Source organism: Vulpes vulpes, chromosome 12, assembly GCF_048418805.1.
Source record: "Vulpes vulpes isolate BD-2025 chromosome 12, VulVul3, whole genome shotgun sequence".
NCBI lineage: Eukaryota > Metazoa > Chordata > Mammalia > Carnivora > Canidae > Vulpes > Vulpes vulpes.
In genome coordinates, this window is record NC_132791.1 from 164,865,941 (window position 1) to 164,888,032 (window position 22,092).

Consider the following 22,092-nt stretch of genomic DNA (forward strand, 5'->3'; position numbering starts at 1 on the left):
TTCTAAGGGGGGAAAAGTACCCCTGCCCCAGCCTTTTATTTTGAAATATTTCAAACAGGGACGCCTAGACGGCTCACTGGTTGAATGTCTACCTTCGGTTCAGGGCATGATCCCAGGGACCTGGGATCGAGTCCCACATCTTGCTCCCCTTGAGGAGCCTACTTCTCCCTCTGCCTATGTCTCTGCCTCTCTCTCTGTGACTCTCATAAATAAATAAAATCTTTTAAAAAATGAAATATTTCAAACATACCAAGAAGCTGAGAAGATAGTATAGTGAACTTTCATATACCCATATTTATGTATTTTTTCTGAATCATTTGAAAATAAATTGCAGGCGTCATGCAGTTTACCCCTAAATACTGCTGTGTCTCCTAAAATCAAAGATATTCTCTTATTAATGTTAACCTATCTGAGAAATTTAGTACTGAGTCAGTATTATATAATAAACTGTCCATTTTCAAATTTTCCTAGTCTAAAAAATATAATTGTTAGAAGCGTGTGTGTATTTTAATCCCAGATCCAAGTGAAGTTTGTATATTTCATTTGATGTTTCTTTTTTCTTCCATTACGTTGATATTTTTGAATAGGCTACATTTTGATTTGTTTATTTCCTCAAGATTAGATTTAGGTTAAGCATGTTTGATAAGAAAGCTGTCAAGGTGATGTTGTATTGTATACTTCCCTTGCGTCACATTGACAGACAAAATGTCCAGTTGTCCTACTATTTGTAATGTTAAAGTTTAATAAATTTAATATGACATTTCCAACTCTTTCTCTGTTTTATTAATAGGTATCTAGGGTGACTATTCTGTTCTCTACTCACCCTTCACTACGTCGTTTCTTGCCTGATTCAGTCACTACATCTGGAGCTACAGTGTTTTGTTTTTCTGTCATTCCTTTGCATTTATTTATTAGCTGGCTTTTTTGAGGGGGGGGGCAAAGAAGACTTTCTCCTTTTTTCCCCTTACTAGTAGTAGCACTGTGGACTCCTGGGTTCCTTTTAATACCCAATGTGCTATATTGTGTTTCTGTTATTATTCTTATATACCAGCCACTGGGATTCTGTGTCCTTTGGAAATGGCCCCATCAGTGAGTGAGTGAGCACTTCTGTGCTTCCTGGCACAAGATATTCTGAGCTCACCTTGTCCTTTCCTTGCTTTAGACCTAGAATCAGTTTTCCCAAGGAGTCCTGGCTCTTTTTTAGTGGGAAATAATAGTATTTAGAAAAGATCTGGGTGCTGGGTATACTTAGAAAATAAACTTTTTATTTTTATTTACTTTATTTTTAAAATTTTTAAATTATTTATTTGAGAAAGAGGAGCGCATGAGAGCATGAATGGAGGGGCAGTGAGAGAGGGAGAGGGACAAGCAGACTCCCTGCTGAGTGTGGAGCCCAAACTCAGGGCTCAATCTCCGGACCCAGAGATCATGACCTGAACCAAAGTCAGATGTTTAACTGACTGAGCCACCCAAGTGCCCCAGAAAATAAACTTTATAAACACAGCCTGTCATTTTAATACTGTGTGTTACCAAGAAGACTTTCACATGCATTTTTAGGTGGTTCATCGTTTGGTCCTTCTTTGGGTCAGATACTTAAATAAAATGTTCATTTTAAAGATGTCAAAAATGGAAGTGTAGTGAGGATTTAACTTTTGCAGAATTATGAGACTAGTAAGAGCAGGTGGCAGGAGCAAAACTTGTACCTGCAAGTTTATTTTTTATTTTTTATTTTTGGTCACAGTACATAGTCTCCTAAAAAGTGTGTTTCAATATGTAATAAAACTGTTGTGGGGCACCTGCGTGGCTCAGTGGTTGAGCATCTGTCTTTGGCTCAGGTCGTGATCCCGGGGTCCTAGGATCAAGCCCCACATCAGGCTCCCTGCAGAGAGCTTGCTTCTCCCTCTTCCTATGTCTCTGCCTCTCTCTGTGTCTCTCATGAATAAATAAATAAAATCTTAAAAAAAAAAAAAAGGGCTGTGTTGTTGGCTCCCGGTCACTGCCAGCTCCACTAAAGCGAGAAAGCTTCCTTTGTGAGACTCTGATAAATGATGAGCCTTGAGAATATTTGCATCCTTCTTAACATTGCCATTGGGAGCTCCTTTCATAATAGAGTTTGTTAGAAGGCTTTCGGTGGTCCTTTGTAATAAAAAGAATATTTCACTTATGACCTGAGGAGAGCTCTGAAAACAGTACATGGCCATACCTGAACCCTCTGTCTCACAGAAGCCTATAATTGGGTCACTCCAAGGAAGCAGGAAACTCAAGCAGTATATCTTAAAATACTATACTTATACTATGATTTGGTATTTTATTATGTAAAGTTCTCTGTTCTTTACTTGATTTATTTTCAAATAACAAACTTTTTAAAATTAACACTCCAAGGAACCATTTTTGACATTTTTTTCTTAATCTTTCCCCATCATGAAATTTTAATACCTCAAATACATATCTGTTTACTTACTGTATATACATTTTTTTGCCCTCCTCAAGGTGATACCAACCTTACTGAGAATGTGTGCAGTGAGTTAGATGGAGAAATGAAGGGTCCATCTGATTTGTATTTTTTTATTTGTATTTTAATAATACATTTTGTATTATAATAGTGTATTTTAAAATATATTTCTTGAATAAATACAATCTGTAGATTATTTTGGCCCTACTAGCCCTGTGATCTTTTGGTTACCTGAAGGCTGCATCCTGCATTCTGCAAAGATAGCAATAGTTTATCCACAGAGAGCTTCAGAATCCACAGTTCCTGTCCAGATAGCTGGAGAAGCAGAACTGTTGGTGACACTGGTGAATTTTCCAGTGTTGTTTTTTTTTCTGGAATTCCTTGAGGTGTGAAGGTACTCCTTAAATATCACAAATAAATAAGTTTAAGAGATGCACATGTTTGGCTCCTCAAAGTCCCCCTCTGTGTGGACATCAACCCCAGATAAAGAACTCTGGAATCTGAGAGAGCAGAGAGAGACTGCAGTTAGCTTGCTTCAGCATTTACCCCTTACAGACTATTTCGTGTGCTTTGGGGGCTTTTCCTAAGTATTTCTCTGTTTTTCTGTGGTTTTCTGCTTCCATCTTTTCCTCCACCTATTGCTTTATCTGCTTTCCTTGACACTGCTCTCACTCTTCTCCTGCATCCACCCCTCCCTCTCCTACATGTCCTCTCCTCTCTTCTTGCCCAGGACTACGAGAGTAAGCTGCAGGCCTTACAGAAGCAGGTCGAGACCCGCTCCCTCGCTGCAGAGACCACAGAAGAGGAGGAAGAGGAGGAAGAAGGTGAAATCCAGAGATGGAAACTTTCCTCTGGATAACTTTTGGATCTGTACTATCAGATTAACCCTTTACCCGTGATCAAAGCTGGAGTTGATTGTGTGTGACCCTTCCATTTATTGAGATTTCACCAAGCCAGTTTAAAGCTGATTCCAAAGATTCTCAGTGCGGAGAATACAGACTGTGCTCTCTGAGGTGGGAGTGGAGCTGATTGGGTTCCTTAGAACACAGGACTTTCTATGGAACTCAATCTCCATAGAAATATTTTGGGCAGTTTGCATATACTGCCTCAAATTACTGTACACATGAAGTTCATGTATCTGTTGCAGATAAATGTAGAGATTGATCTTTAAAGATAATCTCTTTTATTTGCTAACTTATGGTTTATGCCCAGGAATTTCCAGAGAGGACTTTGGAATATATTAATGTACACTAAAGCCATTTGTGGCAGATTTCTCATCATAATTGCGTAGTCATGCCTGCCTATTACGAGTTTCTCAGAATTTCTTAGCTGAATCAGGGCTTTAATTGTTAGTGCATTATAATACAGTATGACCATTTCGTTTTTCCACACAACCTCCCAGTAATCTCAAGGCTTCAAATTAACTTTGGAGAAACTCTGATTTATGTACTAGATTCTTTATTTTTCAATATCAAAGTAAAATATGACCTTTTTGTTTCTTGTACTAGTAAGAGAAATCGATATATATGAAGTTGTACAATATATCAGAGACTTTTTCTTTAAGCTATGTATGAGATACATGTTTTTTAAAAAGGTAAAGAAGTCTATTCCTTTCATGTACTGTTTTAAACAGGATTTTTTTAGGTTTTCTGAACTATAGATACTACCTTCATAACATCAACAGAATTTAGTCAGCTTTACTGAAAGGCAGAAAACAAAAAGCAGCTGAATGGAGAAATACGGGAAAATACTTTAACTTGTTAAGAGAGATGAGGTAGAAGAGAGATGTAATTTCCTTATAGTTATGAGATCAGCCTTTGTTACACTCGTTTACTCTTTCAGCTCCTTGGACACAACATGAATTTGAACTGGCCCATTGGGCCTTCCGGAAATGGAAGTCTCACCAGTTTACTTCATTAAGGGACTTACTCTGGGGCAATGCTGTTTACCTGAAAGAGGCCAACGCAATCAGTGTGGAACTGAAGAAGAAGGTATGGAGGGTGGGAGGCCTGGGTCATCTGATTAATAGGAGAATGCTACTCTTGGGTTTCTAAAAATTTCAATTTTCTTTTAGTTTTCTACCATTACATTTGCATCTATAGGTCCTAAGTGCCTTTGCTCTTCTAGGATCTGAGAGACAGGTGTGTGTAGTGGATAAGCCCTCTGCACTCAGCCAGCCGGGCTCCAGTTGCAGCACTCCTCTATGTGTTGGCCCTTATAGCCCTGTGCCTGCATTCCCTCATCTGTAAAATGGGCTTGGCAGTGGGGAATGGGCCACCTGGGGTTCTGTGAGGCATGAAAGAGGGAGTAGGTGTAAAGAACTGAAATAGCTCGTGGACTTGGTAAAAAGCCATAAATGTTACTGATTTTTCTCATTACCAGAACATCACACCATGTCTTAGATTCATTCTTCTATATGTCCTACTGGTGGATGGTCTGGGGGCTACGAGGATGACAGGGGGTGTGCAGTATCACATGCAGGAAAGGGCACAGACTGCTCAGCCTTGGAGAGATTCGTTTTCTTCCCCCAGGGCTGTATCCTAGCTCTGTAAAATAGGGATAAGGTATCTTCTTCATTCAGGCTTGGCAACCCATTTCATTTTGTAATTACTTACCCCTCTCTTGAAATATGTCTTGTCTTCTTGGTGCTGTACCCAGCATTTACTTAAGGGTCTGTAGGTGAAAATATAGAGTGGTAGCAAGAAATAAATGACATGGTACACCCAAAGTACTTACCATGTATTGTAGACACTTTTAAGAGTAGCACTTGTGATCTTTGAATTTAGGATGAAAGGCCAACTGTGACATTTCCACCCCCCACTCAGCAAGAGATTAGAGATGTCCTCGTGGGTCCAACTCTTGTTCTCTTGTGTAAATTCAGTCAATCAAAATATATGTACTGAGATTTTAGTTTGTGTAAAAACACTGTGCCAGGCTAGAAAAACAAGTTCTGTAAATAGCTTAATTTGAAATTAGGATTATTCTCTACAAATAATATACAAGTGTCCATTTTTTCCCCAGTTAATCACAGGCTGCTGGTTGAGCACATAGTACACATTTGGCCTCTTTTCCATGGGGCATGATTATATCACCTCATTTCTGAAGCTGACTTGCTGAAAACATAAAGGATGGTTTCTTCTTTCCACACAGGTGCAGTTTCAATTTGTTCTGCTGACGGACACGTTGTACTCCCCTTTGCCTCCGGAATTACTTCCCACTGAGATGGAAAAAACTCGTGAAGACAGGCCTTTCCCTCGCACTGTAGTGGCAGTAGAAGTCCAGGATCTGAAGAACGGAGCGACACATTATTGGTCTTTGGAGAAACTCAAGTATGAAAACATTCCTCATAAAGCCAGTTATCTTATTTAGGAAATAATAATGAATTGCTCATGTGGGCTCCTTCAAACTCTCCACTGTATGATGGCACTACTGCTTCCTTTTCTATGGTGCTAAATACTGTTGCTCACCAGTAATATTACAGATCTAGTAATTATTTATCTTTTCTGTTCTGGATCTGATGATCAGGTTTCTTTTGCCTTTAACATGGTGAGATATTTTCCACCATTTCAGTGTATTTGAGACATCATATACCATTGAACCATGTTCTCTTATGATTCAGTAGAGGTTAGGGGGCCGTTTTTTACTTTTGGTGGCTTGTCTCTACACTCAGACATCTTTTGAGTTTCTGTACTTTTGGCCTTCATCTTTTTTTAATATTCCTTAAATCATGGGAGCAGCCCCCCCTTTTTTTTTTTTTTAAATCTTGCATGGAAGATACTTCCAAAGTGAAATTTTAATGCATTTTCATAATATTAACCCAGTGCACTTTATGTTTATTTAGGCAGAGGCTGGATTTGATGCGAGAGATGTATGACAGGGCAGGTGAGATGGCCTCTGGTGCCCAAGATGATGGTGAAGCCACTGTGACTGGCAGTGATCCATTTTATGATCGGTTCCATTGGTTCAAACTGGTAGGAAGGTACGTGATGATTTCATCAGTCTTCTTTTTAAATAGTGAATGATTTTGTTTAAAACCTCAGCAGATATTACAGAAAGTTAAAAGAAAATATGTGCAGAAATGCTCTGTGTGTAATCTTACCCACTCTAGCAGAGCCACTGTGTCGCTGGATATACTTCCCTTCGTTTTATTCAGTGTGTGTACTGAAGTCTCATCTTTCAACCAGAGTAATTGACAGTCTTCCCTACCACGTACAGTTGAACACGATAGATTTAAAAGAAAAAGAAAACCTGTATCTCTGTCCTGCACGGTTTAAAATCATAGTATGACTTACAGCTTACCAGCCTGCAACCTCTCCTTGATCCGACCTGTCCTTGCTTTTTTTTTTTTTTTTAAAGGCAGTTTATCTCATGTTAGTCATTACCACAGGTGAGCCAGCTGCAGACCTTGGTCATCCGCTTGAGCCTCTTTCGTGTATACATAAATTTCAACATGTAATGAAAACAAGTAGTGCCCCTGTGAATCCATACTGAGTCCAGGTTCTTACAGGTTAAAATTTAAAAAGCATAGAGATTGAAGTTTTTAGCTTTATGATTTCGGAATTTGAATTGTTTTTCCATAACAAAAATTTTCTGACAGTTTTAAAGGAACTAGGTATAAATGAAGAGCTGAAGTCATAGTATGTTGTAGAAAAGAAGTTAAATCCTATCCATTCCACTCTGATAGTAGAAGGTTTGTAAAAAGTTGAATTGGCCAAACACATCTTACCCACACAAGGCATATATTTGCTCTGGCATACACTATTCTATCCATTTTGTTTTCTGCTCCAAAATGACATGGAATTGGAATAAACATCTCAACTTTTTATTTCATCAAGTGTTGGGTGGCTCCTTTGAGGCCTGCCTGCTGATCTCTTGTGTGTTTTGGAAAATATAAACATTTTTACGACACACTATTTACCTGGGATCTTCTACTCATGTATTTCTTTTGCTTTTCTTATTCTAAGGACCAGTCCTTGTTCCCTTTCCCCTGAACCAGATGATTTATGCTTATTTTATCCTTTTGCTTTTCCACTTGCTTTTATTGTGTTGATTCCCCAGTGGGTTCTGTCCTGTTGACACCTGTAGCTTCCTGTTTAACCGACTATTCCTCTCTCCTTGGCTGTGTCCCTTGGCGTCTTCCCTGGTGTCTAGCTCCCCCATTTTCCACGGCTGTGTCAATGAGCGCCTTGCTGACCGCACACCCTCCCCCACTTTTTCCACGGCCGATTCCGACATCACTGAGCTGGCTGACGAGCAGCAAGATGAAATGGAGGATTTTGATGATGAGGCATTCGTGGATGACACCGGCTCTGACGCAGGGACGGAGGAGGGATCAGATCTCTTCAGTGACGGGCATGACCCGTTTTACGACCGATCCCCATGGTTCATTTTAGTGGGAAGGTTGGTGAGGTTATTGTGAGAAGGGCGAAAAGGGACCAGCTCTTGCTTTAAAGAGGCTCCTTGTGCAATTTTGGATGATCTTTCCTTAGCAGATTCAATTTGCGCCATGCTGATTGGGCGAGGGAGAGCTCTTAGGCAGTGTTTGTGAGGTATTCAATCTGGTACAGCATATGGCAATGTGTGAAGGCTCTACATGGAATAGTACCCCTTGTCTTAAAGTGCCCAGTAATTTCCTTCTGAAGGAGAAAACCCCAGAGGAGAAAGTAATTAAAGCTAAGAGTCTAATATTACAAGATCAGAGAATGTTACTATGTTCTGATGCTTCCTTTTGTAGGAATGTGAGTGAAAAAGCATATGGGGATGACATGAGAAGGAGAGCAGAGCAAGGCCAAGGTTAGACTAAAAGATTTGCAACACGAGCAGGAATCAAGAGGACAAAAGTGGGATCAGGAGTAGTGTTAGGTTACTTAAAAATAAAATCTAGGGCAGCCCCGGTGGCTCAGCGGTTTAGTGCCGCCTTCAGCCCAGGGCGTGATCCTTGAGCCCCAGGATCGAGTCCCACGTCAGGCTCCCTGCGTGGAGCCTGCTTCTCCCTCTGCCTGTGTCTCTGCCTCTCTCTGTGTGTGTCTTTCATGAATAAATAAATAAAATCTTTAAAAAAATAAAAATAAAAAATAAAATCTAAAACAGGGGCTCTGGGTTGGCTCCTGGTTGGCTTTTGGTTGGCTGGGTTGGTTGAGTATGTGACTTGATCTTGGGGTTATGAATTTGAGCCCCACCTTGGGTATAGAGATTTCTTAAAAATAAAATCTTAATAAGTAAATATAAAGGAGTAGTGTTAGGTTTATTTTTTGTTTACTTTGAGTCAAGAAAAGAATCAGGAACATGAAGTTTGCTTTTGTCTGGAATGGATGCCTTTCTTTGGCCAATTTCACTGAGCCTATCTGTAGATCTTTGGCTTCTGCCTGAATTTTACCTATAGGTTTTATAACGATGAATCTCATGAAATTATCTATTGACACCATCAACAATGGATATTTGTTCAGCACTACATGAAACTGCTTTGTGTTAAGTTTGGTTTTCCAAACTGAGGCCTTGTCTCTGACCCCATCTGTCAGTGATGCAGAGCTCTCACGCACATGCTCCTCATACTGGAGTCTTTGTCTGCACCCAGTCTTCATGCTGAAGTAATTTTATTACAAATTCAACAGTGCAGCACTCACTGAATTAACAAAAAGTATGTCCAGGTTTTAAGGTATGCAATTTATTCTTTAAACAGTGCATTTGAACCACATACTGCTAAGTCCTTTAAAAATAAGGAACTATGCCAGTGTTAAATGGATAAGCACCAGTTCTCTAAAAATTGAAGTGCAGCAAGTGTCCAGACTCAGTAGGGAGGTAAGATTCTAGAACTGGGCTTGTAGTGTGATGTTGGTCACCTGGCAAGGACTAACTACTGTAGCATACGATCGCTATTGTGGAAGGAGAGAAAGACAAGTTTTCTGGTAGACATGAAAGCCTCAATTATGATCATGGGTCATGAGTAATTTAATATTAGACAGTCTCAGGATTTTATGATAGTGGAGGGGCATCTATTCAGTTTTTCCATGAATAAACATTAAGGGATTATGTAGCCATGAATATTATTTTCTACTGGTGTATTGCCAGGAATAGATGCTTAGAATTTTGGAGAAGCTGATTTGTATTAAAACCAAGAAAAGGAGTTCTTTGTACAAATAATAGGACCATGGTGCTTTTTAAAACTTTTATAGCTGTGTGTGTTCTAAAAGGATTGGAAATTAGAACCAAGTTTCTATTCATAAACTGCTTGATCCTGGTGCCAGTTGTGCAGCTTCTGATGCCACTCTTTTGCCGCTCATCTCACACAGAAAGAAATATGTAGCTGCCTCTTACATGGCACGTAGGGAAGAATACTGACGCTAAGAGAAGTCTGAGGTGTAAGGTAGGCTTAACTTAAACTGAGGCCTCTTGGGTTCTCAAGTATAAATGAGGAGTTAGGTAGGAAAACAAAGAGCCTTAAAGATCTTTTTTATCTTTCAGATTCTGTCATCCACACTAGCAAAGTGAATATCCTAGTTAAGAGTTTTGCTCCAAAGTATTTGTATTTTGAGTCACTTGTATGGAGAACTCAAGTCAGAATCCCGCTTAATATGGATATTCACTGGCTTAAAATATATGCATTATTTTCTCTATATTTTTTTCATCTTAATCAAATCAGATTTAAGTGTAGGTATAAAGCAATCAGCTCTGCCTTGATTTTCAAGTAATTTGCATGTGTTTGGCTTCCCAGGTTCTAAAACTAACTTTACTTTTCGAGGAAGAGGTTAGTGGAGGAGGTGAAATCATGGCCATCCATAAAGTGAAAGATAGCTCTTTACTTTCACTCTTATCTACATTTCTCATCTGCAATCAAAATTGAGTGGTAACTGCAAAAGAAGTAACTTCTTTCCTGTTTTTGTGATTTTCACAGGATTGGATTTCCCATATTGGCTCATATGCAAATATAATTCACTTGTAAAATTTTCTAGTTTCTTGTGAAATTCCATTTGTAGGTTTTGTTTCTTGGCTTTGGCTGCCTCTGGTGAATTTTTGTATGAAAATGAAAAGAGCTTGTCCCTTTAGCTGTTCTCTTATGGCATGCTGGGATGTTATGAACCATCCATCATAATTTGGGATTAAATGTAAAATGTTTAAGCTAGTCTTCTGGGATCAAAGGGGGCAAAAGATGGTTATCCTGATACTGAAGTCTGAACTGACATTGTTTTCTGTAACTAGAACCATAATTATGCTAATCTGTCTTATCTTTATGTTGACAAAATTTGTTTCCCTTTTTGATGTAACTTCACAGAACTTATGCTAATATACCCTTTACATCTTCCCCTCTCTCATCCCTGTTCTCCTTCAGTCTGCTAGGTCAAAGTATAAGGACTCTCAAGAATGCAGAGTATTTATAAAAATTCCAGCTTAAAAAGCTTCAGAGGAGAACATCTACAACATTGACTTTGGGCTAAGGACTGTCTTCTGAAAATAGGACAGGGAGAGCTGTTTAGTACTTGTTCAGTTGTGTAGCTACCGTGCCAGTGACCCTGCCACTGCTGTAGAATTACAGAAGTCTCTTTTCCAAAAAGGGAAATACACAAGAATACTTTCTGTTCTTTCACCTTTGGAAGAGCCATTGCCATAGGTAGAAGGGTGATTCTTGTCTTTAATATGTGATCAAACAGTACTTTGTTGTAATGCATGTGTGAACATGATATGCAGTGCCTTTAAGTGGGAAGATTTTTGAAAATTAAAAACAGGAGTTCCTGGTGTAAGTCTAAAAACAACTGTACCAATTAAGTATAGTTAGGAACCTAAACATGTTCTATATATAGTTAATAGCCATCTTGAGGTTAGCTTAGAAAAATCAACCTAGTATATAAGTTGGATGGCTTTGCTTCTCTACCTCTGGTGTAACCCATTTTTCTGGAAAATGTTCCACTTCTACTTAAAGATAGAGGACAAATAGCATTTTCTATTCATGTATGTACATAGCTGTTTAGTCATATCGATTAAATGTTGAGCGTACTTAATAAATATAACCAGATCCTCTGTAGAGGGTGGCAAGCAAAATCAGACATGATTCCTGGTCTCACAGGTTTACAGTCTGGTGGGTGAGACAGACAAATTAAACAATGACATAAGTAAATGTTAATCATAGCAGTGATAGAATCATGTGTGTTACTGAGATCCCTTAATACTGGGGGAACCTGTCCTAAGAGTGGTGTTCAGAATAAGATCTACATAAGATGTGAAACCAAAGGCTGAGTTCAGAGAGGACTCCAGGCAAAGGACAAGTATGTGTGGTGACTCTGTAATGGCAAGGGGCATTGAAAGTGAGCAAGTGAGGTTGGAATGCCATTAAAAGACAAAGGTAGTCTGTATGATGCTGACTTTGGAAGCAAAGCAATCCATTAGGTAGTGTATGCCAAATTCTTAGTCTTTATTTAAAGTCTTTCACAGTAGCTTATATTTGAGTCTTGTTTGCAGTCCTTCTTAAAATACTTTTCATTTTTAAATTTTTATACAACAAAGCTTTAATCCTCCCGTTTTTTAGCATTTCCTTCCCCACCTTTGGAGCAGACTGAAAGGGAAGTAGACTTCATTTGATCTGATTCAGTGTTTTACTTACAGTTTTTTTTTTTTTTTTTGTTACACTTTTCATTCACATTTCATTTATGCTCTTAAAGTTTTATTAACATGTGTTTTTCTGCGGTGTATTTTGTCTATTTTCAGTATTTTTTTTCATTACTTTGAGTTGAAATCCCACAAATCCACCCATCTTCCATTTCTCTTTGTTTCAATGTAGATTCAAGCGGGAAAAGAAGCAGACAAGTATATGTGTCACGTTCAGTTATGTTTGATTTCTTGGTGCAAATGTTTACTCTTTGTCTTGCCTTTTGTTCAAAGATCAGCATATACCCAGTGGGAAGACAGGAGTAACAGTAGGAACTAGATTCTGTATCATATCCACTAACTGAAATGAACACATCTCAGCTTTGTGATTGCATTTTTATTGTTTTCAAAAAAAAAAAAAAAGGCTACAAAATAAAAAGAGTACAAACGTGATGGGACTCTGCTATCCTGTTTGAAATAGATGATAGGTCTGTAACTTCCCTTTTGTGTTTCCATTTCTGAGTTACGTTTAGGACTCCAGGAGCAAAAGCAGTTCAAGGGATGAGCTGTCTTCTCCCTGGACATTTGCCTCAGGGTCCAACCAGAGTCTCCTAGAAGCTTGTTACTCAGAACTCAGAAACTTCTGGCTGTGAAGCTTCTCCGTTCAAGTGTGTCAGCCACCTGCCTGAAAACAATAGTTATTTCCTGGAGCATTTCCATAATGCTGTGATTTGGAATCTATTTTAAAATTACTAACTGTATTTCAGTCACATTTCCCTGCCTCTTTTTGTCTCCTGACTTCTGTTTTACCTCTTGGGAGAAACAAAACAAAACACCTTTATAATTCCTTATGTTAAAAGGTTAAGCTCTTCAATGGATTCCCTTTTCTGTACCCCTAGCAGGATCCATAGGGCAGTAATCTTGAAAGTCTACTTCCAACTGTTACTCTTCTACCTACACTAGTCTTTTTAACTAGTCATTTTTATAGGGAGTAGTTTGGTATAAGTTGGTCTTTGTCAACTGCTTTACTAAGCATTTGCATTTCTTTCTGTATTATCTGTGCTGAAAAAGCCAATGGGAGGCAGTCTGGTAGTACAGAACAGAAAGGTGACCTTAAAACAGGGCCCAGAAGTCTTGAAGATATTCTTGGTAAATCTGAAAACCCATCTTTTTTTGTCTGCGGGGTGCTCAGATGTTTGTCTCCTGGTTTCTGTCTCTAGGGCATTTGTTTACCTGAGCAACCTGCTGTATCCTGTGCCCCTGATTCATAGGGTGGCCATTGTCAGTGAGAAAGGTGAAGTGCGGGGATTTCTGCGTGTGGCTGTGCAGGCCATTGCAGGTAGGTGACCATCTTCTGGGGTGAGAGCTGCAGAGTCTTTGCCCATAGACAAAGCAGGCCAGTTCTATATGGGCCACACTTCAGTTGCATGATTCCTTGTCTGTCTTAGAGAAAGCTTTTATTGCTTCCTTTTAATTATTCTCCAGTATCATAAATAGGTTGTTTAGTCTGGGCCACAGCTATTTGACAGTAATGGGATGAAGGGATTTCCTTTAACATAAGGAAAAACTCAGGCAGCCCTGGTGGCGCAGCAGTTTAGCGCTGCCTGCAGCCCAGAGTGTGATCCTGGAGACCGGGGATCAAGTCCCACGTTAGGCTCCCTGCATGGAGCCTGCTTCTCCCTCTGCCTGTGTCTCTGCTTCCTTCTCTCTCTCTGTGTCTCTCATGAATAAATAAATAAAATCTTAAAAAAAAAAAAAAGGAAAAACTCTTGGATTAACTTTATAAAAGTCATTTATAAAACTGCTTCAAGAAGTAACAAAGAAAAAAAAAAAAGGAAGTAACAAAGGATTTTCCAGACTTTTTCTTGCTTAATCTTCTCTCCCAGTACTTGTACCAGACATTTCTGTCCTTTGATTATTTTGCTGTGAATGGATCAAGATTCTGATATTTTATACTTCTCCATGATTCAGCCTACATTCTGAGGAAAGAATGTGGCCATTTCCTATGAATTTTCTCTTTTAATTTACAAATGCTATGGGGTGTGGAGTGACCTTTCAGCTTTTCTCTGTGAAACTCTGTGGCACAGTCACCAGGGTTGAGTTTATGAAAGTTTCTGCAAGTACAGTCTAATAATACCTTCAAATATTTCTTGGGTGGTATTGAACATCATCTTGCCAAGTGAAGGATCAGTGTTTCTAGGCATGCATGACATTTGAAAAATATCAAGAATAAAACTGATTCTTTGTTAATTAGTCTCATTAAGCTAACTAAGCAGGTTAGTAAATTTACTTAAACAGAGTTGGAAGCAGCTTCTGTAACTCTACTGCTTCCAGCTTTTTTTCTTTCTTTCATACACAAAAGATTGTTCTTTAGCATCTCGTCTTATTAAAGTCCTCAAACTCAAAGACTCTGCCACTTTCCTGTTTATTTTCTAATCCAGCAAGAGCCATTCTCTGGCTCTTAATGTAGTTTCATTTGATCCTTCCTTCTTGTTGTTTTTCTACTTAGCGGATGAAGAAGCTCCTGATTATGGCTCTGGAATTCGACAATCGGGAACAGCTAAAATATCTTTTGATAACGAGTACTTTAATCAGGTGAGAAGCCTTCAGGAAGAGAAAAACTCATAGAAGGAAAAGGTAGAAGACAGGTTTATAAGGAAGATGTTCACTGGAAAATAGAACCTAGAACTACAAAAGATAGGTAACCACAGACTTGTTCTGTAGAACATGGGACGTGTCTTAACAATCACAGAGGTAAAGGTATTTATACTTTATTGCCTTATCTCAGGAAGTTCTTAATCCACATAGTTTTCCAGTCACTGATACTTGTTGGGCAAATAGACATTAAGGAGATTGGGGGGAATACGTTGTTGTGCTACTTGATCATACACCTGCTCCTGCCTTGTTTTCAGAATGACTTTTCATCAGTTGCAATGACTCGTTCTGGTCTGTCCTTGGAGGAGCTGAGGATCGTGGAAGGACAGGGTCAGAGTTCTGAGGTCATCACTCCTCCAGAGGAAATCAATCGAATGAATGACTTGGGTACGTAGACAGTTTACCATGATGGGGACATTTTAAAAGAGGACCAAACAATGAGCACTGTCAAGGGAGATAGTTGCTTTCATTGACTAGGAATGAAAAGAATTCCCTTCTCTCTCCTTTCTGAAGGGTGATCTGTGCATTATTTGAACCATATGTGTGTTCATTTGGCCCTCCTTAGATTTGAAGTCAGGCACTTTGCTGGATGGTAAGATGGTCATGGAAGGGTTTTCAGAAGAGGTCGGCAACCACCTGAAACTGGGCAGTGCCTTCACTTTCCGGGTAACTGTGCTGCAGGCCAGTGGGATCCTCCCCGAGTACGCCGATATCTTCTGCCAATTCAAGTAAGCCTTAGCACCTTTACTCTGCCTTTGTGCAACACGGAGTGCTTTACATATGTGAGGGGTTAACAGTCTCAAGAGGTAAACAACTACCAATTTCTGAAATAAAACACTTTTTTCACGCCAGGAGGGAGTCAGAACCAGAAACCTAGAATGGTGTGAAATAGAGTTCACTGTGGGGAGGAGGGGGGGCGGGCATCCTGCCTGCTAAGAGGGTTCCACTGTGGTCTGGGCCCCTCTGTTGGAGATACAGGATCTGATAGAGATCGGCCTGTCAGTCTGTTTAATGCTCTTCCTGGGGAAATATCTTACTGATAAACAGGTCTGAAGACCATGAGTTGTCCAGCCACCAGTTATGCTGGTTCAATATTTGGGGAAAAGAAAACTTGTGTGATATAAAGGACAGTAAAATTGCACATCAACTGAAGAATAGTTATGTAAAGAAGATGTGACAGGTTTCGTTCCTTATCCACTTACAAGCTCTTTCTATACTATAACCCTCTGGAACCCTAGAGTTTTTCTTCTTATGACCCTATCCTTGGAAAACACTTCATCAACACCTTCAAACATCAGTGTATCTTTTCAATACTTGTGAAAGGCCACAGTATAAGAGAGTGGTGTCTCATTCACCCCATTCCTAAAGTCCACAGTTGGCCCCAGGGGGCCACCAGGTTGCTGCTCTGGAGTTCTGTTAGCCCTCTCCCTCAGAATCTGCCTCGGCCTTCCTAGGGGTCCTAATGCATTTGACAAAGCACTGCCTTTATGGAGATTATAGCCAAGTCCCAAATCAAATGTGATTACTGCACAGTAAGTCACTAATATCATTTGCTATAACTCACAGTTGTTGTTGTTGTTGTTGTAAGTATTATCTATCCAGTGTTGATTTTGCCCATTAAGAGTGTTTTCACTAGCAGCCCTAAATTAACATGGGATGGAGTTGGCTAGATGATTCAGTTGCTTTGAGCTTTCATTAGTATACTAGTTAGGCAACTGAAATATGTTTTTTAAAGATTTTATTAATTTGGGGCAGCCCGGGTGGCTCAGCGGATTAGCGCTGCCTTCAGCCCGGGGCGTGATCCTAGAGACCCAGGATCGAGTCCCTCGTCGGGCTCCCTGCATGGAGCCTGCTTCTCCCCGTCTCTGTCTCTGTCTCTCTCTCTCTCTCTCTCTCTCCTCTCTGTGTATTCTCTTTTTTTTTTTTTTTTTTTTTTTTTTTTAAGATTTTATTTATTCGTGAGAGACACAGAGAGAGAGAAAGGCACAGACACAGCAGAGGGAGAGGCAGGCTCCATACAGGGAGCCTGATGTGGGACTCGATCCGGGGATCCAGGGTCACGCCCTGGGCTGAAGGCAGGTGCTTAACCGCTGAGCCACCCAAGGATCCCTCTCTCTGTGTATTCTCATGAAGAAATAAAATCTTAAAAAAAAAAAAAAAAGATTTTATTAATTTATTTTTTCAGAGAGAGAGCGTGCACCAACACACAAGCTGGGGGGGGGGGGGGGGCGTGGGCGGTTGCAGAGGCAGGGGGAGAAGCAGATCCCCCCACTGGAGCCCGATGCATGTAGGGCTCAATCCCAGGACCCTGAGATCCTGACCTGAGCTAAAGGCAGCCACTTAAATCAGCTGAGCCACCCAGGCTCCCGCTGAGCAGGGAGCCTGCTTCTCCCTCTCCCTTTACCCCTCCCTCCTATTCATGTGCTCTTTCTCTCTCTCAAATAAATAAATAAAATCTTTATTAAAAAAAAAAAAAAAAAGAAGTGCAAGAAGGAGAGAGAAGGGGTAAGGAGAAGAGTGAGAAGAAAGCAAATAGAAAAAGGTACATGTAATATGTACTGCTTCAGTGCTAGCAACATGTGGCATCTGGGCTAGGGAATGTGGGACAAAATACACTACTATCCTCAGATTCAGTGAACTGATTTGGAAGATGGTTCATAATCCTGGTTTCTCTACCCTCCTCAAAGTATTCCCTTTTTCCTCCTTTTTTCTTGTGGATGTGGGATGACTTTCTGATGGATATTTCTGTTTGGGAGTAAATCTTTGGATTCGGTATCCTTTAATTCTCTACTTCTGTATATTTCAGAGTAATAGGGAGGGAGAAAAACTCACTGTGAGAATAAATAAACATAGTTTGTTGCTTCACAAATATTTCAGGAGATCTTCTATATCTAGAGCACTATAGGAGATACTTGCTGTCTTTCAGGGAGACAGGCATATAAATACATTATTACAAAGAATGAAATCATTGCTATTGAAGAAAAATGGGTCCCTAGTGCTATGGGAAACAAAACTGTTTGGGTGAGTTGGGGAAGACTTCCTGGAAGAGATGACATTTAAATCTAATCTTTGATGCGACTCCCAGGTGACGCAGCGATTTAGCGCCTGCCTTTGGCCCAGGGCATGATCCTTGAAACCCGGGATCAAGTCCTACATCGGGCTTCCTGCATGGAGCCTGCTTCTCCCTCTGCCTGTGTTTCTGCCTCTCTCTCTGCCTCTCAAGAATAAATAAATCTTTATAAAAAAAATTCAATCAATCAATCAATCTAATCTTTGCAGGTCGTCAGACTCCTAGGCAAGACCACCAAACACAGGCTTTAGTACTACCTTGTGGAAGCTTGAATCTGCCAGATCCTTTCTTTTCTTTTCTTTCTTTCTTTCTTTTTTTTTTTGGCTCCCACACAAAATGATTTCATAGTTTTTATGCTTACTAAAAGATGTTCCTACAGAGAAACAGGAATTTACTGAATTCACTCTTGGTTTCTGAGATATTCTTGCAACATGTGTCCACGTAGCTAAGTGGTCAGGGTCAATTAATCTTTCAGTTTTTTTGAAATGAAATCTGAAAGGCTGTATGAGTGATAATAGAACATATATATTACAAGGAACCACAAATTACTTGGCTCAGTTAAAGACTGTGCTTAAGTAGGCTGCTTCTTTCCAGAGGATCTAAGTCAGGTTCCATTTTTTTTGGGTGTGGGGGGGGGGGTTCAGAAGGGGCAGAGGGAGAAAAAGAATCTTAGGCAGGTCCCCCACACACACACAGTGCAGCACTGATTTCATGACCCTGGGGTCATGACCTGAGCTGAAATCAAGAGTTGGATATTTAACCAACTGAGCCACCCAAGCACGCCTCCAAGTCAGGTTCTTAAAACAGATCTTGAAACTGTGTAATGCGAAATTCATGTGTTTTATTTTTTTATTCAGCTTTTTGCATCGCCATGATGAAGCGTTCTCCACTGAACCACTCAAAAACAACGGCAGAGGAAGTCCTCTGGGCTTTTATCATGTGCAGAATGTAAGTGACTTGGACGTTTTTACCAAATGCATTGCAGGTTTGGGGGCTGAGAGGCTGGTGTTAGGCAGTCGTCCTGTGTGGGCAGCCTTTGGCTTTCTCAGCCCTGGAAGGAGGATTATCCAAGCTGCTTTGTGGTGAGAATAGACAATGGAGGGAGTGGCTAGAGGGGTGAGGTAATCCTCTGTGGACTGAGTGGCCAGCCTTCTTCTCTTAGTTACAATGGGCCCCATGAGTGGTGTGGGGGTTGGGCTGCCAATAAAATCTTCCATTAGTTTGAATGTAGTGAGTTGTTTTTAGTGTTTCCTTCCTAGAAAAATAAGTGCATTTAATATGAGTTTTGTTAAAGTTAACATACTGTCCTTTAAACTAGAAGATACTTGCATTGCTCAGTTGTAGAAAAAATTAAATTACCCTTTTTAGCTAAATTAAGACTCAGTCTCTTTTCCTTGCAGTTGATACTATGACGAATCCATTAGTGCCCCTTATAGCTCTTGTTTGTGGAGTAAGACAACAGGCCTTCCATCTCTTCTAGGAAGGCTCACCCAGACTCTGTTCAAAGTCATCATCCTCATCACAATAGCTAAGACTCTTTGAGAGCTTATTTTATGTCAGTCACTGTTCTGAGTGCCTTTTTTGTGTCTTCATTTATTTGATCCTCACCTTTATGCCATAGACCCTCATAACCCCCATATGACAGCTGAGATAACAGACACAGAGTACTTAAAATCACTCAGTACAGTTCCAGAGCTAGGAAGAGGCAGAGATGGGATTTAAGCCCAGAGCAGTGTGGCTCTGGTGTCCAGGATCTTCACCATGACGTGAAATGCTCTCATTCTCTTGCTAAACATCTTAAGTCTCTAAAGTATGAGCAGAAAGGATAACTCTGAAAATGAGAGAGCAGACACAAAACACTGTTTTCTTTTTTAGTTTTAATTGCATGAATATAAGCATGCATATATCTGATAAATATTCATTGGGATAGTGTGCACAAGGACTGTGTCTGACACTGCAGGGGAATGATGATGAATGACAGGGGATTATGCCCCCAAAGAGCTTAGGGGAAATAAAATACATATTTAAACAACAATAGCACATGATCTTGAAAGATATTTGTTAAATGCAAAGGGAATAGAAAGAAGGGAAGGTTATTTCTATTAACGGAAAGATACTTTTAAGTTACTTTTTCTTTGGGGGGTTGGTGGTTGGATGGAGAAAGGAAGTGGGAAACTTCCTGATGGATATAGTGTAATAAGAAAAGGTAGGTCAGACTTGATATTATACCAAGTACCTGGTCAACAGTCATGTTTTTCTCACTGTTGTTACTATTTAAAGCAAGCCCTGAAGTATGGGAATGACTTAGAGGCACAGAGACAGGGGCAGGCCCTCCAGGCAGAGCTATATATAGCCTGGGCCAGACCTCAGGCACAATGGAGAGAAGCATAGGCAAGAGGAGCAGCAGGTGAGTTTGTGCCAAAACACTAAGTGTGTGAAGAGCAGCAAGTAGGGCAGATGATGGAGGCTCTTGAAGGCCTAAAGCTTGGTAAAGTTGCCCTAGAATGAAAACCAGGAAGGGACACCTGAGTAGCTTAGTCAGTTGAGTGTTCTACTCTGGATCTCAGCTCAGGTCTTAATCTCAGGGTCATGAGTTCAAGCCCGTGTTGGGCTCCAGGCAATGGAACCTACTTAAAAAGAAAAAGAAAGAAAAGAAAAGAGAAAAGAATGAAAACCAGGGAGGAACCCCTGTCTTGGTATGGGAGGCCTGCAGAGTCAGATACCCAGCACATACTAGATGCTCAAAAGTGCTAAAACTCTGATTGTAGCAAACGTGTGTTATAATAAATCTGTCCATAATCTAGCTTGGCTTTATTCCTTACTAGATTGCAGTGGAGGTCACTGAATCATTTGTGGACTATATCAAAACCAAGCCGATAGTATTTGAAGTCTTTGGGCATTATCAGCAGCACCCACTTCATCTGCAAGGACAGGAGCTTAACAGGTTTGGACCAGATAAGCAAAGATTCTTGTTGATCTTGTTATTACTGTTATTGCCACTTGCCAGGAAGGAAAAAATCTTTTAAGGGATTCAGATAACTAAAGAACAATTTTCCATGTTACCTGATGTTTCCTCTTAGAAACATCACCACCTTTTTTCTAAGCCACTGAAACACTAATTATAGGTAGAGCACATTGAATTTTGCCTAGCTGACCTGAAGTACCATCTCTTTTGTAGGAAGAGACTTTGAATAGGATAGAAAGTGAGGGGAGAAAAAAAAAAAAAGGATAGAAAGTGAGGTGGTGTAACATGAGGATTGTGTGTAATTCTTCCTCACCATCCAGAACTTAGGAAGCATGAGCACTAAGAGGAGAGAGACAACATCACAGTTGGTGAGGAGAGCAATGATGGTGGCTTTCAGGTGATGGCAAAGTGTCAGTGTTAACAGAAAATTTCTCGTATTCCACTTACTAGCTAGGACCCACAAGGAGACTTTTATTAAAATGTGTAAGCCTCAGTTTCACTGTGGGATTGTGTTTGGTATCTGATATTATGCCTCATCTGAAAGTGCAAATGGTATGTTTCTAGTGGGGATTTAAATGTGCTATTGATGTCAACATGGGACCCTTTCTCAGCCTTGAACTTTGTTCTCTTCCTCTTCCTTTGCAGCCCTCCTCAGCCATCTCGACGCTTCTTCCCTCCACCCATGCCGCTCTCCAAGCCAGGTGAGCCCTTCTCTGGGTGACATGGCTCTTATTCTGATGGCTTTTCAGACAGAAATCATTTTCAAATGCCCACTCCACTTCCGTGTATCCATACATATTCCTGTGTCCAGCAGGAACTATAATTCTTGGTTCCTGATTTAAATAAGAAGTAAGAAACAATAGGGTTCCTTCCCTCCCAACTTTCTGGTCTTCTTATTATAGATTTTGATAAACTTCCTGTTCCTAAATATCGCTGCTTTATATGTAACACCTCCTAACTGTTGGGTGACTGGGCATTTCTTTGCATCTCAGATGTATTCTGCGTGTTCATTCATCTTGTTTTGCTTTTTCTTTATTTTCATCCTTTTTCCTCATTGCCCACTTGCCACTTTCCCACCCCACCCTGTATTTCTTCTCCACCTCTGTCATGCTCTCCATCCTGCCTTCAGACCATGAGAGAAAGATTGAACTGGTTCGATTTCTCATATCTGGCTATGTGAATGCGCATGTGTTGGACACATTTTCTGAGCACGCCAGTGCACTTGCTTCCTCTGCCGTTGCCACCTTCCAGGATGGGGCAGACACAGTGCCGCCTTTTCTCTTTCTTCCAGTTCCCAGCTGCCAGATTGAGAGGGCACCTAAACGAGATGGTTAGTAGCTGACTTAGCTCTGCCTTAGATGTAGAACCATCCTC

The 22,092-nt window shown here is 40.3% G+C and overlaps 1 protein-coding gene across 17 annotated transcripts in view; it reads left to right on the forward strand.

Moving 5' to 3' along the window:
- KIF1B (kinesin family member 1B) overlaps positions 1–22,092 on the forward strand; it is a 147,973-nt gene that overhangs the window by 97,775 nt on the left and 28,106 nt on the right. For 12 of the 17 annotated variants that reach the window (XM_072731261.1, XM_072731271.1, XM_072731262.1 and 9 more), the window contains 12 exons: positions 3,183–3,276; positions 4,295–4,443; positions 5,603–5,781; positions 6,294–6,431; positions 7,604–7,852; positions 13,249–13,367; positions 14,538–14,623; positions 14,941–15,070; positions 15,249–15,411; positions 18,611–18,701; positions 20,579–20,697; positions 21,364–21,419. In XM_072731261.1, the coding sequence (XP_072587362.1) occupies positions 3,183–3,276; positions 4,295–4,443; positions 5,603–5,781; positions 6,294–6,431; positions 7,604–7,852; positions 13,249–13,367; positions 14,538–14,623; positions 14,941–15,070; positions 15,249–15,411; positions 18,611–18,701; positions 20,579–20,697; positions 21,364–21,419 (1,573 nt within the window). The remainder of the gene's footprint in view (positions 1–3,182; positions 3,277–4,294; positions 4,444–5,602; positions 5,782–6,293; positions 6,432–7,603; positions 7,853–13,248; positions 13,368–14,537; positions 14,624–14,940; positions 15,071–15,248; positions 15,412–18,610; positions 18,702–20,578; positions 20,698–21,363; positions 21,420–22,092) is intronic. The other 5 variants (XM_072731276.1, XM_072731274.1, XM_072731273.1 and 2 more) reach the window with 1 other exon arrangement.